At 53.3% G+C, this 14718-nt stretch overlaps 1 protein-coding gene across 6 annotated transcripts in view; it reads left to right on the forward strand.

Moving 5' to 3' along the window:
- Nucleotides 1-14718, forward strand: part of LOC144606183 (aldehyde dehydrogenase family 3 member A2-like) — a 36465-nt gene that overhangs the window by 2144 nt on the left and 19603 nt on the right. For 2 of the 6 annotated variants that reach the window (XM_078422041.1, XM_078422036.1), the window contains exons 2-5: nucleotides 4326-4399; nucleotides 6204-6426; nucleotides 11179-11410; nucleotides 12982-13067. In XM_078422041.1, the coding sequence (XP_078278167.1) occupies nucleotides 6265-6426; nucleotides 11179-11410; nucleotides 12982-13067 (480 nt within the window). In that variant the 5' untranslated portion in view covers nucleotides 4326-4399; nucleotides 6204-6264. The other 4 variants (XM_078422037.1, XM_078422040.1, XM_078422039.1 and 1 more) reach the window with 4 other exon arrangements.

Here is a 14718-nt window from a genome sequence, read left to right on the forward strand (position 1 = left end):
TTCTGGACTCCCCCAACATTGGGAACATGTTTCCTGCCTCTAATGTGTCCAATCCCCTAATTATCTTATATGTTTCGATAAGATCCCCTCTCGTCTTTCTAAATTCCAGTGTATTTGTACAAGCATTTAGTTACTATTTCATAGGCCATGGTGTTATTTGGCTAATAAAGCCAACATAATAGTTTTTAATGGTAAAGAATTGTTTAGTTGTGGAAAAAAAAAGACAGTTGTAATGCATTGTTTTGTGAGTTATTGGAACACAAATGGAAACACAAAGAAGCACAAATATGCTTTGTAAGAATTTAGTTTAGTTTAGCGATACAGTGTGGAAACAGGCCCTTTCGGCTCACCGGGTCCGCGCCGACCAGCGATCCCCGCACATTAACACTATCCTACACCCACTAGGGATGATTTTTACATTCACCAAGCCAATTAACCTACATACCTGTACGTCTTTGGAGTTAATTGTAAAGTATATTAGAAAGAACACATATTAATTTAAAGTTTAATTCTGGTAAAGGAGGGATGTCATGACGATGAGTCATGATGTTGACAGGCAAATATCTTGACCTTTGTATCAGCTGGCGGAGGTCAGATGGTGTAGGAAAATAACTGCAGATGCTGGTTCAAATGGAAGGCAGACTCAAAATGCTGGAGTAACTCAGCGGGTCAGGCAGCATCTCAGGAGAGAAAGAATGGGTGACGTTTCGGGTCGAGACCCTTCTTCAGACGGTGTAAGCCAAGGCCGGAGGCCACGGTCGGCAGAGATAATAAACATAGAGACTAAGGAATATAACCTGTAAATATTGTATCAGTATCATTATTCCACATCAGAGGCCAAGATGTGACAGCATGGACTCAGTGGGCTGAAGGGCCTGTTTCCAAGCTGTATTTCTAAACTAAACTAAACTCAAGATAGGAAGGAACTGCAGATGCTGCTTTACACCGATGATAGATACAAAATGCTACAGTAACTCAACGGTCTGACCAGCTGAGTCCCTCCAGCATTTTGTGTCTATCTTTGGTGTAAACCAGCATCTGCAGTTCCTTCCTACTAAATCAACTCGACCCTTTCCCCCCACTCACCCTACTACGACCGAAGAAGGGTGCAGTCCCCAAACCTCATCCATCCATGTCCTCCTGAGGTGCTGCCTGGCCCGCTGAGTTACTCCAGCACTGTGTGTCTATCTGCCTGCCTTATCTCAGAGAGGTGCCCTTTGGTTCTGGGCACCTCTGCTATCTCGTCCATCTGCAATGGGAACATCAGCCTGGAATTTGGACCCCAGTCTCTCACTCTGCTCTCCTGACTGGGGTGGGAAGGAAACAGTGAGGGGTTGGTGAGCCCGAGTGGAGGAGGCGAGGGAGGGCTTGGGCTTGGATGTAATCACGCACAGACTTGGTACAACCACAGGTGGGTTGGGGCTGGGGTTGGAGTTGGGGGACTGGGGTTGGGGCTGGGGGTTGGGGAGTTGGGGGCTGGGGTTGGGGGGCTGGGGGTTGGGGGTTGGAGTTGGGGCTGGGGTTGGGGGGCTGTGGGTTGGAGTTGGGGACTGGGGTTGGGGCTGGGGGTTGGAGTTGGGGACTGGGGTTGGGGCTGGGGTTGGAGTTGGGGGACTGGGGTTGGGGCTGGGGGGCTGGAGTTGGGGCTGGGGGTTGGAGTTGGGGGACTGGGGTTGGGGCTGGGGGCTGGAGTTGGGGCTGGGGGTTGGAGTTGGGGGACTGGGGTTGGGGCTGGGGGCTGGAGTTGGGGGACTGGGGTTGGGCTGGGGGCTGGAGTTGGGGCTGGGGGTTGGAGTTGGGGGGCTGGGGTTGGGGCTGGGGGCTGGAGTTGGGGCTGGGGGTTGGAGTTGGGGCTGGGGGTTGGAGTTGGGGCTGGGGGTTGGAGTTGGGGGACTGGGGTTGGGGCTGGGGGCTGGAGTTGGGGGACTGGGGTTGGGGCTGGGGGCTGGAGGTTGGGGCTGGGGGTTGGAGTTGGGGCTGGGGGCTGGAGTTGGGGCTGGGGTTGGAGTTGGGGCTGGGGGCTGGAGTTGGGGCTGGGGGTTGGAGTTGGGGCTGGGGCTGGAGTTGGGGCTGGGGGTTGGAGTTGGGGCTGGGGGCTGGAGTTGGGGCTGGGGTTGGAGTTGGGGCTGGGGGTTGGAGTTGGGGGACTGGGGTTGGGGCTGGGGCTGGAGGTTGGGGCTGGGGGTTGGAGTTGGGGCTGGGGGTTGGAGTTGGGGCTGGGGGTTGGAGTTGGGGCTGGGGGTTGGAGTTGGGGGACTGGGGTTGGGGCTGGGGGCTGGAGGTTGGGGCTGGGGGTTGGAGTTGGGGCTGGGGGCTGGAGTTGGGGCTGGGGGTTGGAGTTGGGGCTGGGGGCTGGAGTTGGGGCTGGGGCTGGAGTTGGGGCTGGGGGTTGGAGTTGGGCTGGGGGCTGGAGTTGGGGCTGGGGGCTGGAGTTGGGGGACTGGGGTTGGGGGGTTGTGGTTGTGGTTGGGGCCTAGGGGCCGGGCCAGGTGAGCAGCGGCGCTCGCGTTTCGAGTCGCGTCCGTCTGTCCCAACTCGGCCGCCGGCGCCGCTCCCACTGCAGGTGGAGGAGGGAGGGTGGGAGGGAGCGCCCGAGGGGGGGGGGGGGGAGGAGGGAGCGCCCGAGGGGGGGAGGAGGGAGCGCCCGGGGGGGGGAGGGAGGGAGGGAGCGCCCGGGGGGGGAGGAGGGAGCGCCCGAGGGGGGGGGAGGAGGGAGCGCCCGAGGGGGGGTGGGGGGAATGAGGGAGCGCCCGAGGGGGGTGGGGGGAGTGAGGGAACGTCCGGGAGAGTAACTTTAGAGGAGAGGGACGGGGAGGGAACGTCTGGTGAAAGGGGGGAGGGGAGAGAAAGCCGTGGGGGGAGGGGAGGGGGTGAAGGGGGGGAGGGGAGGGGGTGAAGGGGGGGAGGGGAGGGGGTGAAGGGGGGGAGGGGAGGGGGTGAAGGGGGGGAGGGGAGGGGGTGAAGGGGGGGAGGGGAGGGGGTGAAGGGGGGAGGGGAGGGGGTGAAGGGGGGGAGGGGAGGGGGTGAAGGGGGGGAGGGGAGGGGGTGGTGAAGGGGGGGAGGGGAGGGGGTGAAGGGGGGGAGGGGAGGGGGTGAAGGGGGGAGGGGAGGGGGTGAAGGGGGGGAGGGGAGGGGGTGAAGGGGGGGAGGGGAGGGGGTGGTGAAGGGGGGGAGGGGAGGGGGTGGTGAAGGGGGGAGGGGAGGGGGTGAAGGGGGGGAGGGGAGGGGTGAAGGGGGGGAGGGGAGGGGGTGAAGGGGGGGAGGGGAGGGGGTGAAGGGGGGGAGGGGAGGGGGTGAAGGGGGGGAGGGGAGGGGGTGAAGGGGGGGAGGGGAGGGGGTGAAGGGGGGGAGGGGAGGGGGTGAAGGGGGGGAGGGGAGGGGGTGGTGAAGGGGGGGAGGGGAGGGGGTGGTGAAGGGGGGAGGGGAGGGGGTGAAGGGGGGAGGGGAGGGGTGGTGAAGGGGGAGGGAGGGGGTGAAGGGGGGGAGGGGAGGGGGTGAAGGGGGGGAGGGGAGGGGGTGAAGGGGGGGAGGGGAGGGGGTGGTGAAGGGGGAGGGGAGGGGGTGAAGGGGGGGAGGGGAGGGGGTGAAGGGGGGGAGGGGAGGGGGTGAAGGGGGGGAGGGGAGGGGGTGGTGAAGGGGGGAGGGGAGGGGGTGAAGGGGGGAGGGGAGGGGGTGGTGAAGGGGGAGGGGAGGGGGTGGTGAAGGGGGAGGGGGTGGTGAAGGGGAGGGGAGGGGGTGGTGAAGGGGGAGGGGGTGGTGAAGGGGAGGGGAGGGGGTGGTGAAGGGGGAGGGGAGGGGGTGGTGAAGGGGGAGGGGGTGGTGAAGGGGAGGGGAGGGGGTGAAGGGGGGGAGGAGGGGGTGGTGAAGGGGGAGGGGAGGGGGTGGTGAAGGGGGAGGGGAGGGGGTGGTGAAGGGGGAGGGGAGGGGGTGGTGAAGGGGAGGGGAGGGGGTGAAGGGGGAGGGAGGGGGTGAAGGGGGGAGGGGAGGGGGTAAGGGGGGAGGGGAGGGGGTGAAGGGGGAGGGGAGGGGGGGGTGAAGGGGGAGGGGAGGGGGTGGTGAAGGGGTGGGTGGGGGTGGTGAAGGGGGAGGGGAGGGGGTGAAGGGGGGGGAGGGGAGGGGGTGAAGGGGGGGGAGGGGAGGGGGTGAAGGGGGAGGGGGGGAGGGGAGGGGGTGCGAGCACCCCAGGGTGACTTATTATCCTAAAATAATGTCCCTTAGTTCTAGATCCCGCCAACAGGGCAATCATCCTCTCAACATCCCCCCTGTCAGTCCACCTGAGATTCTTCTACACTTCAGTGAGACCCCCTCTTTCTTCTCAATTCCAGCTCTCTCAAACGCCCAGCCTCTTCAGCCACTAACCACTTTGTCCCAGGAATCGCACAATCGCACAATCTCCAACGTAAGTACACCATTCCTTCGTTATAGAGACCGAAACAGTAGGCAGGACTACAGGTACAGTTTTGGTGGACAGGCAACACTTCGGATCAGGATCCTTCTTCACACTGGGATGGAGGACATGAGTTCAACCAACCCTCAAAAATTGCATTTGTTTTTAAAAATAGGGTTGCCCATTGAAGTCAGATGAGTAAAACCGTTTCATAGGTTCATAAGTTACAGGAGCAGAATTGGGCCACTCGGCCGATCAAGTCTACTCTGCCATTCAATCATGGCTGATCTATCTCTCCCTCCTAACCTCATTCTCCTGCCTTCTCCCAATAACACCCATACTAATCAAGAATCTCACAATCTCCGCTTTAAAAATATCCACAGCCGTCTGTTGCAATGAATTCCACAGATTCACCCTCCTCTGACTAAAGAGTTTCTTCGAGTCAGTTTTCAGAACTCTCTCCCTAAAAGGCATTGGGAGCAATATCTGGTCGTATTTTTGGAGCATTGGTGGGTAGATTCTTGATAAACAAAAATGTGAAAGGTTACTGGTGAAACACACCCCAGTAATTGCCCCTAGTGTTGGGGAGTGGATGAGAAAGTGGGATATCATAGAAGTAGGGTGTGAAGGGGTGATCGGTGGTCGGCATGGACTCAGTGGGCCGAAGGGCCTGTTTCCATGCTGTGTTTTACAATCAATCAATGAGGTAGTGCCTGACCCGATGAGTCATTTCAGCACTTGTGCCTAACCCATTTTTATTTGCTCAAAAGCCAGATCCAAATTAATTTGACAAGGTTTTCGTCTTTACTTGCACGATTGCACTAATAATGTATACAACCTGCTTTCTCCTTTGCCTGTTAGACTCTGGGTACAACCTTGTGTAGTCTCTTCGAGATCAGTGACCACTGCTGGTGATCAGCCGATGGTACTTGTTAGTTTTGTACTTGAACTCGCAGAACTTGTTTCTTCATATAATCTCAGTCTTGGTGTGGTATGTGTAGGGTTGAATTGAATTGAATGCTTTGTTGTCACGTGACAAGTCACAGTGTAATTCTGTCAACACTGGCTGGGACAGACTAAGTCAAAGGGGTAGGAGCAAGAGCTAGGTACAGATTAACGATCGAGACTTCGCTCACTTCCCAGAGGACGTTGCCCTTCAGGAAGAGGCTTGAGGTGGAAGGGACGGATTTTCTAAATCACCTCACAAAGTCTGCTTACTTGATCGTCCCTCCCTTCCTTTGACCGTGGCAACAGGGTTTTCCCTTGTATTTATTGTCTTTCTCTCAGCTCCTGTGACCGCCTGTGACGTTACCCTGACCTTTCACTCCCACAAGCCTCGACATGGAATTAGTGCTGAGCTGCGCTGTGGCTGGTAAAGAACTGACAGCTGGCGAATTTATATTCGCACCAACTTCTCCAGTCTGACAACGTCTGCACCCCTCGCAGAGCTTTGTCATGGTTATCGCTTAAAATATATATTTTTTTTCACGCAGTTAAGTTTATTCCCTAATAAATGAGGGATGAGTTGATTGAATCGGCGAATGTTTATATGTTGCTCTTTCAGCCCAAACATACCATTCATTGAGAGAGGAGGGCCATTTGGCATTGGTGTCTGTAACGAGACTTGTAAATGTGTGAAGCAGAGATATGTAAATGCGTGGTGGAGGCATGTACATGTGTGAAGGGCCAGCAAGTGGTTGTTTTACTAGTTCTTAGGTCAAGAAGTGGTTTGTCACATGAGCTAGTTATATTCGTATAGACAATTACATTCGTTTGCCACTTCCTGTATCTAACAGACATCCTTTCCCCTGTTCAGATATTGTCCAGGCCTTGCCACTGGAACCACCAAGGAGACATCTTGTGAGCCGAGGCCCACCATGGACCGGATACAGACCGTGGTGGCCGTTGCTCGAGCTGCCTATAACCTGGGCAAAAGCCGCCCACTGGAATTCCGCGTGCAGCAGCTGAAGGCCATGGAGAGGATGCTGACGGAGAAGAAGGATCTAATCTCGGAGGCGCTGCAGAAGGACCTGCACAAGGTTGGAAATAAAGTTCTCCATACGCGATCTGAATCTTAGCAAGCACCCCCATCCACTCCCTCCATTTCATCCACCCCCCCTCCCATCCCCACCGCCCTCCATCTCCCCCATCCCCCTCCATCTCCCCTTCCATTCCCACCGCCACCCCCCTCCATCTCCCCCATCCCCTCCATTCCCACCCCGCTCCATCTCCACCACCCCCACCCCCTCCATCTCCCTCACCCCATTCCACCCCCACCATCGCCCCCTCCATTTCCCCACCACCAGGGGTTGACGTAGAGTCATGGAGCACAGAGACAACAGGCCCTTCAGCCCAACCTGTACATGCCGACCAAGATGCCCCATTTTAGGTCAGACAGTCATATGGCGTGGAAACAGCTCGATTGTAATCGTGCCTTGTCTTTCCGCTGACTGGTTAGCACGCAACAAAAGCTTTTCACTGTGCCTCAGTAAACTAAACTAAACTCAAACAGGCCCTTCGGCCCAACTTGCCCATGCCAACCAATATGTTCCATCCATGCCAACCATTACGTTCCATCCAACAATATCTTTATGTCAACTTATCTATATCGGCGAAACCAAGCGCAGGCTCGGCGATCGCTTCGCTGAACACCTGCGCTCGGTCCGCATTAACGCAACTGATCTCCCGGTGGCCCAGCACTTTAACTCCCCCTCCCATTCCCAGTCTGACCTCTCTGTCATGGGCCTCCTCCAGTGCCATAGTGAGGCCCGCCGGAAATTGGAGGAGCAGCACCTCATATTTCGCCTGGGCAGTTTGCGGCCCGGTGGTATGAACGTCGACTTCTCCAACTTCAGATAGCTCCTCTGTCCCTCCCTTCCCCTCCTCCTTCCCAGATCTCCCTCTATCTTCCTGTCTCCACCTATATCCTTCCTTTGTCCCACCCCCGACATCAGTCTGAAGAAGGGTCTCGACCCGAAACGTCACCCATTCCTTCTCTCCCGAGATGCTGCCTGACCTGCTGAGTTACTCCAGCATTTTGTGAATAAATATCTTCCATCCTACTTGTCCAGGTTTACCCCCTATCCCTCTAAATTTATCCTATCTATGTACCTGTCCAAAAGCCTTTTAAATCACTAAACTAAACTAAAGTAGTTGTCGTCCTTATCTCAACTGCTTCCTCTGGCAGCTAGTTCCATATACCCACCACCTTCTGCCTGAAAAAGGTTTCCCTACGAAATCTTACTACTAAATCTTTCCCTTCTCACCTTAAACCTATGCCCTCTAGTTCTTGATTCCCTTAACACTTGGTAAAAAGATTCCCAATCTATTTCCGCTCATGATTTCATACACCTCTATAAGATCAACACTCAACCTTCTGTTCTCCAAGGAATAAAGAAATAGTCTGCCCAACCTCTTGGCACTGGCGTAGCAGTAGAACTCGACTCCACACTCGGCTCCCACACTCTACACTGGCGTAGCGGTAGATTTGCCATCTTACAGCGCCAGAGACCTGGGTTCAATCCTGACTACGGATGCTATCTGTATGGAGTTTGTACCTTAACGAGGTTACTCGTTTGTTAACGAGGTTAATTCCCGGAATGGCGGGACTCTCATACATTGAAAGACTTGTATACTCTGGAATTTAGAAGGATGAGAGGGGATCTTATTGAAACATATAAGATTATTAAAGGAGAGGCAGAGGCAGGAAACATGTTCCCGATTTTGGAGGAGTCCCAAACCAGGGGCCACAGTTTAGGAGTAAGGGGTAGGCCATTTAGAACTGAGATGAGGAAAAACTTTTTCAGTCAGAGAGTTGTGAAGCTGTGGAATTCTCTGCCTCAGAAGGCAGTGGAGGCCACTTCTCTGGATGCTTTAAAGAGAGAGTTAGATAGAGCTCTTAATGATAGCGGAGTCAAGGGATACGGGGAGAGGGCAGGAACGGGGTACTGATTGTGAATGATCAGCCATGATCACGGTGAATGGCGGTGCTGGCTCAAAGGGCCAAATGGCCTACTCTTGCATCTATTGTCTATTCTCCACGTGACCTGCTTGGGTTTTCTCCGAGATCTTCGGTTTCCTCCCACACTCCAAAGACGTACAAGTTTGTAGGTTAGTTGGCTTGGTATAAATGTAAATTGTCCTAGTGTGTGTAGGGTACTGTCAGCATGCGGGGACCACTGGTCGGTGAGGACTCGGTGGGCTGAAGGGCCTGGTTCAATGCTGTATCTCTAAATTAAACTAAACTCTCCCTGTAGGTCAGTTGCTTGTGTCCTGGCAATGTCCTCGTTAATCTTCTGTGCACTTATTCCAGCCTCGTGGCATCTTTCCTCCAGCAGGAGTTCTGAATGGACACTCTGATCCATCCACTCCCACAACCGCTATCATTTCTTCCTATTCTCTGGACTGTTCCTGCCAGGGTAGTTGTGTGAAACGATGCACAGCCAACTTTTACGAACCTTCTTGTACTGACTGGTGGCTGAAGGAGCCATGTTGGTTTAGTTTTAGTTTAGTCTAGTTTAGTTTCGTTTAGAGATACAGCTTGGAAACAGGCCCTTCGGCCCACCGAGTCCTCACGACCAGCGATCACCCCGCACACTAGTTCTATTCTACGCACTAAGGACAATTTACAGGAGCCAATTAACCTACAAGCCTGCATATCTTTGGAATGTGGGAGGAAACCAGAGCACCCGGAGAAAACCCATGTGGTCAGAAGGGGAGAACAGACAAACTCCGTACAGACAGCACCCATACTCAGGATGGAACCCGGGACTCTGGTGCTGTAAGGCAGCAACCCTACCTCTGGTGAGGGAATAGTCATAGATCTATACAGCACGGTAGCACACCCTTCAGCCCTCCTTGTCCCTGTGTCCCAGAAGCCAGCATTTGGTCCAAATCCCTCTAAACCCTTCCTATCCATATAAGTGTCCAAATGTCTTTTGGAAGTTGTACTTGCACTCTCTTCTATAGCTTCCTCTGGCAGCTCATTTTAGATACGGGCTACTCTCTGATTGAAAAAGTTGCCCCTGAGGTCCCTCTTAAAGCTCTCCCCTCTCGCCTTCAGCCTGTGCCCTCTAGTTATAGAACCCTCTACCCTTGGGACCAGACTATGAGCGTCCACCTTATCCATGGGCCTCATGATTTTGTACACATCGATAAGGTCACCCTTCAGCCTTCTATGCGCCAAAGGAAAAAGTGGCAACCCACCCATCCTCTCCCTATAACAAACACACCCCGGGTAACATTATGCTGAATCTCTTCTGCCCCCTTTCCAACTTACTGACATCCTTCCCACAGTTAGATGAGCAGACTTGTGCGCAGAATTCCAGATGTGGTCTCACCAACAGCTTGCCCCAATATTTGTACTCCATCGCCTTCCCGAAGAAGGCAAACATGCCAAACGCCTTCTTCCACGCGCTGTCTGCCGGGCTCACCACCTTCGGGGAGTGCAACCTCTCTGCTTCGTGGGGAGGAGGGATCTTTTACATCCACCACGAGAGCAGATGGAGTCTTATTTAAACGTTTTGCCCAAGATACGTCATTTCTGACCGTGCAGCCTGCCTCCTTCTCCTCCCCTATTTCATGTCTCTTGGGGGCTGCTCGTCTCTCTGGAGTGAGATTTGAATCCGCAACCATTCGGCTTTCCGGGTTTCAGGAAGGCATTTGACCGTCTGCATGAGAAGTTATTGAGAAAAATAAAAGCTCCCAGGAGGTTGTTTAAGTATGGTGAGATGATTAACTATCAGGGGATATTGGTGGGCATAAATGGGTGGCAAGATGCAACAATTGGTATGTCATAGGGATTGGTGTTGTGGGATCTCATAGATCAGCACAGGAATGGGACCTTCGGCCCACAATGTCCATGCCAAACATGATGGTATCATCTGTCTGCATCTGACTCATATCTCTCTATTCCCTGCATGTGTATGTGCCTATCTAAAAGCTTCTTAAATGCAGCTATCATATTTGCTTCCACCACTGCCCTGGGCAGCATGTTCCAGGCACCATCTCCCAGTTCGTAAAAAAAAAACTTGCCCTGCACATCTCCTTTCAACTTTGCCCCTCTCGCCATAAAGCTCTGCCCTCTTGACTTTGACAATTCCACCCTGGGAGAAAGGTTCTGACTGTCTATCCTATCTATGCCGGCTGTAATGTTATATATTTCTATCAGGTCTCTTCCTAACCTCTGGCATTCCAGAGAAAACAATCCCAGTTTGTCCAACCTCTCCTTGTAGTTAATACCACCTAATCCGGGCAGCATTCTAGTAAGCTTCTTCTGTACCCTCTCCAAAGCCTCCACATCCCTTCTGTAATGAGGCAACCAGAACTGTATGCAATACTCCAAAAGCAACCCAACCAATGTCCTATAAATCTGCGTCTGGATTTTCCGACACATGTACTTAATGACCCAACAGATGAAGGCCAACATACTGTATGCCTTCTTCTCCACTCTATCTACTTGTGTTGCCACTTTCAGGGAGCTATGGACCTGGACTCCAAAATCCCTCTGTACAACAATGCTGTTACACTCCAACTGCCATCTTCCCTGCAGAGGTTCACTGGTCTCAGACCTCCAGCCTGAATAACAGCCTCCCACCACAACCCTCTGTCTTCCAGGAGTAAGCCAGGTCTGAATCCAATTGACCAAGTTGCATTGGATCTGATGCATCTCTGTAGAGGAATAACTCTGGTGGAGAGGTTGAGTGGGTGGTGGTCAGGGTGTTAGGACTAGGACACTGTGGCTGAGTGGCGAACTCTCTTGTAAATGACTTCCTTCCTCTGTGAATTTGCAGAATGATTTTGCGGTGCAAGTTTATGAAATAGCAGGGATAATGGGCGAGATCACGTTGGCCATAAACAAGCTGCCCGAGTGGGTGGAGCCAGAACACGTGTCGAAGAACATGATGACCATGATGGACACCGTGTACATCCACCGCCAGCCTCTTGGTGTGGTTCTTATCATTGGGGCCTGGAACTACCCATTGGCGCTGGTGCTGCAGCCGTTAGTTGGGGCCATCGCGGCAGGTATGTTCCCGTTTATTTACTCACCCGTGACATTGCCCTCGATGAGGAGTGAAGTGTGTTCGCTGCCCTGCCTGGGGTTTCAGTCTTAACCTCCGTAGAAGTTCTACAGTTGTGTCAGTCCTCGCTCCAGGAGGTGACGTTCCTGGTTGGGACCAGGGTGCACTGGGTGCTCCAGAGACCAACGTCCTGGGCTCTCTGGTGGGAGGGGAGTGGGCTGTGGGCCGTTCCACCCACGCGTGGAGCTGCTATCCCCTGGGAATGCCGGCTCACTAACTTGCACTCATCCGGGATCTGGGAACTCCGACCAGGAACCTGGATGGAGATCAGGGGTAGGAACCGTGGCAGATTCCCGAGGATACACCTCCCCCTCCCGAACCCCAGTGTCATGTCCGCGCTCCTACAGTGGCGCAGAGGTTGAGCAGAGAGACATCCTTGTCTGCCTCAGTACACTGTGGACACGTCTATTTCACCAGGAGAGTCAAACCAGAGGATGTCAATTCAAAATAAATGATTAATGTTAATAAATGTTATGCTCAAACTCCGAGACCGATCAGTAGAGAAATATATTGAGGTTTATTCAGAATGTTTACCGTGGAAGAGTTTAGATATCACTAGATAGATACTTGAAGTTAGAGACATCACTAGGATGAGTTTTGAAGAGCCAACAGCCATTTCTCATCCGTGAGCCTTCTTCAGCTTTTGTGGACCTGGTGACTTCAGCTGGAAGCTCCATGGCTCGTGGTTCCCTGGCTCAGTCTGATTCTGTTCCGCATGGTTATCAGCTGAACCGGGTCAGGACAGAGCTTGGTAAATGCACGGGAGGGCAAGGACGAGGGGATTGTCTTTGGTGGGTCGGAGGGAGAAAGGAATGGAAACTTGTGTTCATTGTGTGGAGGGAAACGAGACAGGTGAAGGAGGTTCCTAATGGAGGTTTAGAGACACAGCATGGAAATAAACCCTTTAGCCCACCATGCTCACACCAATCGTCGATAATGCCTTGTCATCCCACTTTCTCATCCACATTCTACACACTTGAGGCAGTTTTACAGCGTCCAATTAACCCACAAACCCACACTTTGTTGGGACTTCAGAGGAAGCCAGAGCACCCGGTGGATAAACAAGTGGTCACAAGGTGAACGTGCAAACTCCAGATACATAAATCCCGAGATCAGGATGAAACCTGGTTCTCAGGTGCTGTGAGGTAGTGGCTCTACCAGCCACGTTACTGTGCTGCCCTGGTCGTTAGAATGGGGGCAGAGGTTTTCCCGCTTGTTGTGTGGATTAAAGCTAGACCCAAATACAAGACTGTCCCTGAAAACTCCATTGGGGAATTGAGGAGAAGTGCAGAGAGCGGTGGGAATGTGGAGTTCCCCAATGCTGGGAGTGTTGGGGTGGATGGAAGTGGTGCCTTAAGCAGCATCTCGGGGACAGCAGCTGGAGGAGGCAAAGGAAGGACGTGTGGGAGGGGGCTTGGGTGGAGCAGCAACGCCAGCATGGCCCAGTGGGGCCGAATGGCCAGACTTGCTGCCGTAAACCCTGTGTAATACTTTGTGTTCCATTCCCGTTCCCAGGAAACGCAGCGGTGGTGAAGCCGTCAGAAGTGAGTGGGAACATGGCACAGGTCCTGGCCCAGCTCCTCCCTCAGTACCTGGACAAGGTGAGTGTGGCCGGGCCGGGCCGGGGCACGGTACTGACGATGGTCCAAATGCACTCAGCAACCGGGACAACACGTCCCTCACCAGCGCCCTAGCTGACTGCTCACAGGAGGAGCAGGTCCTGTCGCTCATGAACCTCCATCCCCAGCAAAGTGTGACGAGAAGATCATAACATCATAAGTGATAGGAGCAGAATTAGGCCATTCAGCCCATCATCTACTCCACCATTCAATCATGGCTGATCTATCTCTCCCTCCTAACCCCATTCTCATGCCTTCTCCCCACAACCTCTGACACCCTTACTAATCAAGAATCTCTGCCTTAAATATATCCAGACTTGGCCTCCACAGCCTTCTGTGGCAAGGAATTCCACAGATTCGCCACCCTCTGACTAAAGAAATTCCTCCTCATCTCCTTTCAAAAAGAACGTCCTTTAATTCTGAGGCTATGACCTCTAGTCAACTCTCCAACTAGTGGAAACATCCTCTCCACATCCACACTATCCGGGCCTTTCACTATACACGTTTCAATGAGGTCCCCCCTCATCCTTCTAAACTGCAGTGAGTATAGGCCCAGTGCCGTCATCAGTCCAGGAATGGGCGATGTTGGGTTGGGCGCCAGAGGGTGAGGTGGCACGGGCTCACTTTGTGCCAGCGGTAGGCACGGAGTTTGTACGTTCTCCCCCGTGACCTGCGTGGGTTTTCTCCAGGTGCTCTGGTTTCCTCCCGCACTCCAAAGACGTACAGGTTTGTAGGTTAATTGCCTTCGGTAAAAAATTGTAAATTGTCCTAAGTGTGTGGGATAGTGCTCGTGTACAGGGTGATCGCTGGTTGGCGCGGATTCGGTGGCCGAAGCATCTGCTTCCCTGTATCTCTAAACTAAACTAAACTAAAACCATTTGGCCCATCTGTGGCTCCAGCTCACAGTGCAATCCTGCCAACCCCTTGCCTTGCTTTTTCCTCATAGCCTTACAGATGACTGCCCCAAATGCTTATCTATTTCCCTGGCTGATTTGCTTTCCCCACTTCCACAGGCAGTGTGATCCAGAATACTATCACTGCATGATTGGAGATTTGATGGCCTCAATGTTTTTTTTCCAATGGAGCCCTGTAGTTGTAGAGGCATAGGGTCATACAGCACGAAAAACGATCCTTTGGCCCAACTCGTGCATGCCGACCTTAAGCTGGCCCCATTTGTCCATATTGGGCCTTCTAAACCTTTCCTATGCAAGTTTCTTGTCTAAGTAGCTTTTAAATGTTGTTATAGTATCTGCCTCAATTACCTCCTCTGGCAGCTCATTCCATACACAAAAATGAAAAAGCTGCCCTCCGGGTTCCTGTAAAATCTTTTCCTCTCACCTTTAACCTATGTCCTCTGGTTCTTGATTCTCCTATTCTGTGTAAAAGACTGTACATTTACCCTATTTGTTCCCCTCATGATTTTATGAACCTCTATAAAATCACCCCTCAGGCTCCTGCGCTCTAAAGAATAAAGTTCTAGCCTCTCTAACCTCTCCCTATAGCTCAGGCCCATGAGTCCTGGCAACATCCTCGTAAATCTTTTCCGTATTCTCTCCAAACATCCTTCCAATAGCAAGGCGACCAAAACTGAACAATACTGCAAGTGTGGCCTTGCCAACATCTTGTACAACCG

Source organism: Rhinoraja longicauda, chromosome 26, assembly GCF_053455715.1.
Source record: "Rhinoraja longicauda isolate Sanriku21f chromosome 26, sRhiLon1.1, whole genome shotgun sequence".
Taxonomy (NCBI): Eukaryota; Metazoa; Chordata; class Chondrichthyes; order Rajiformes; family Arhynchobatidae; genus Rhinoraja; species Rhinoraja longicauda.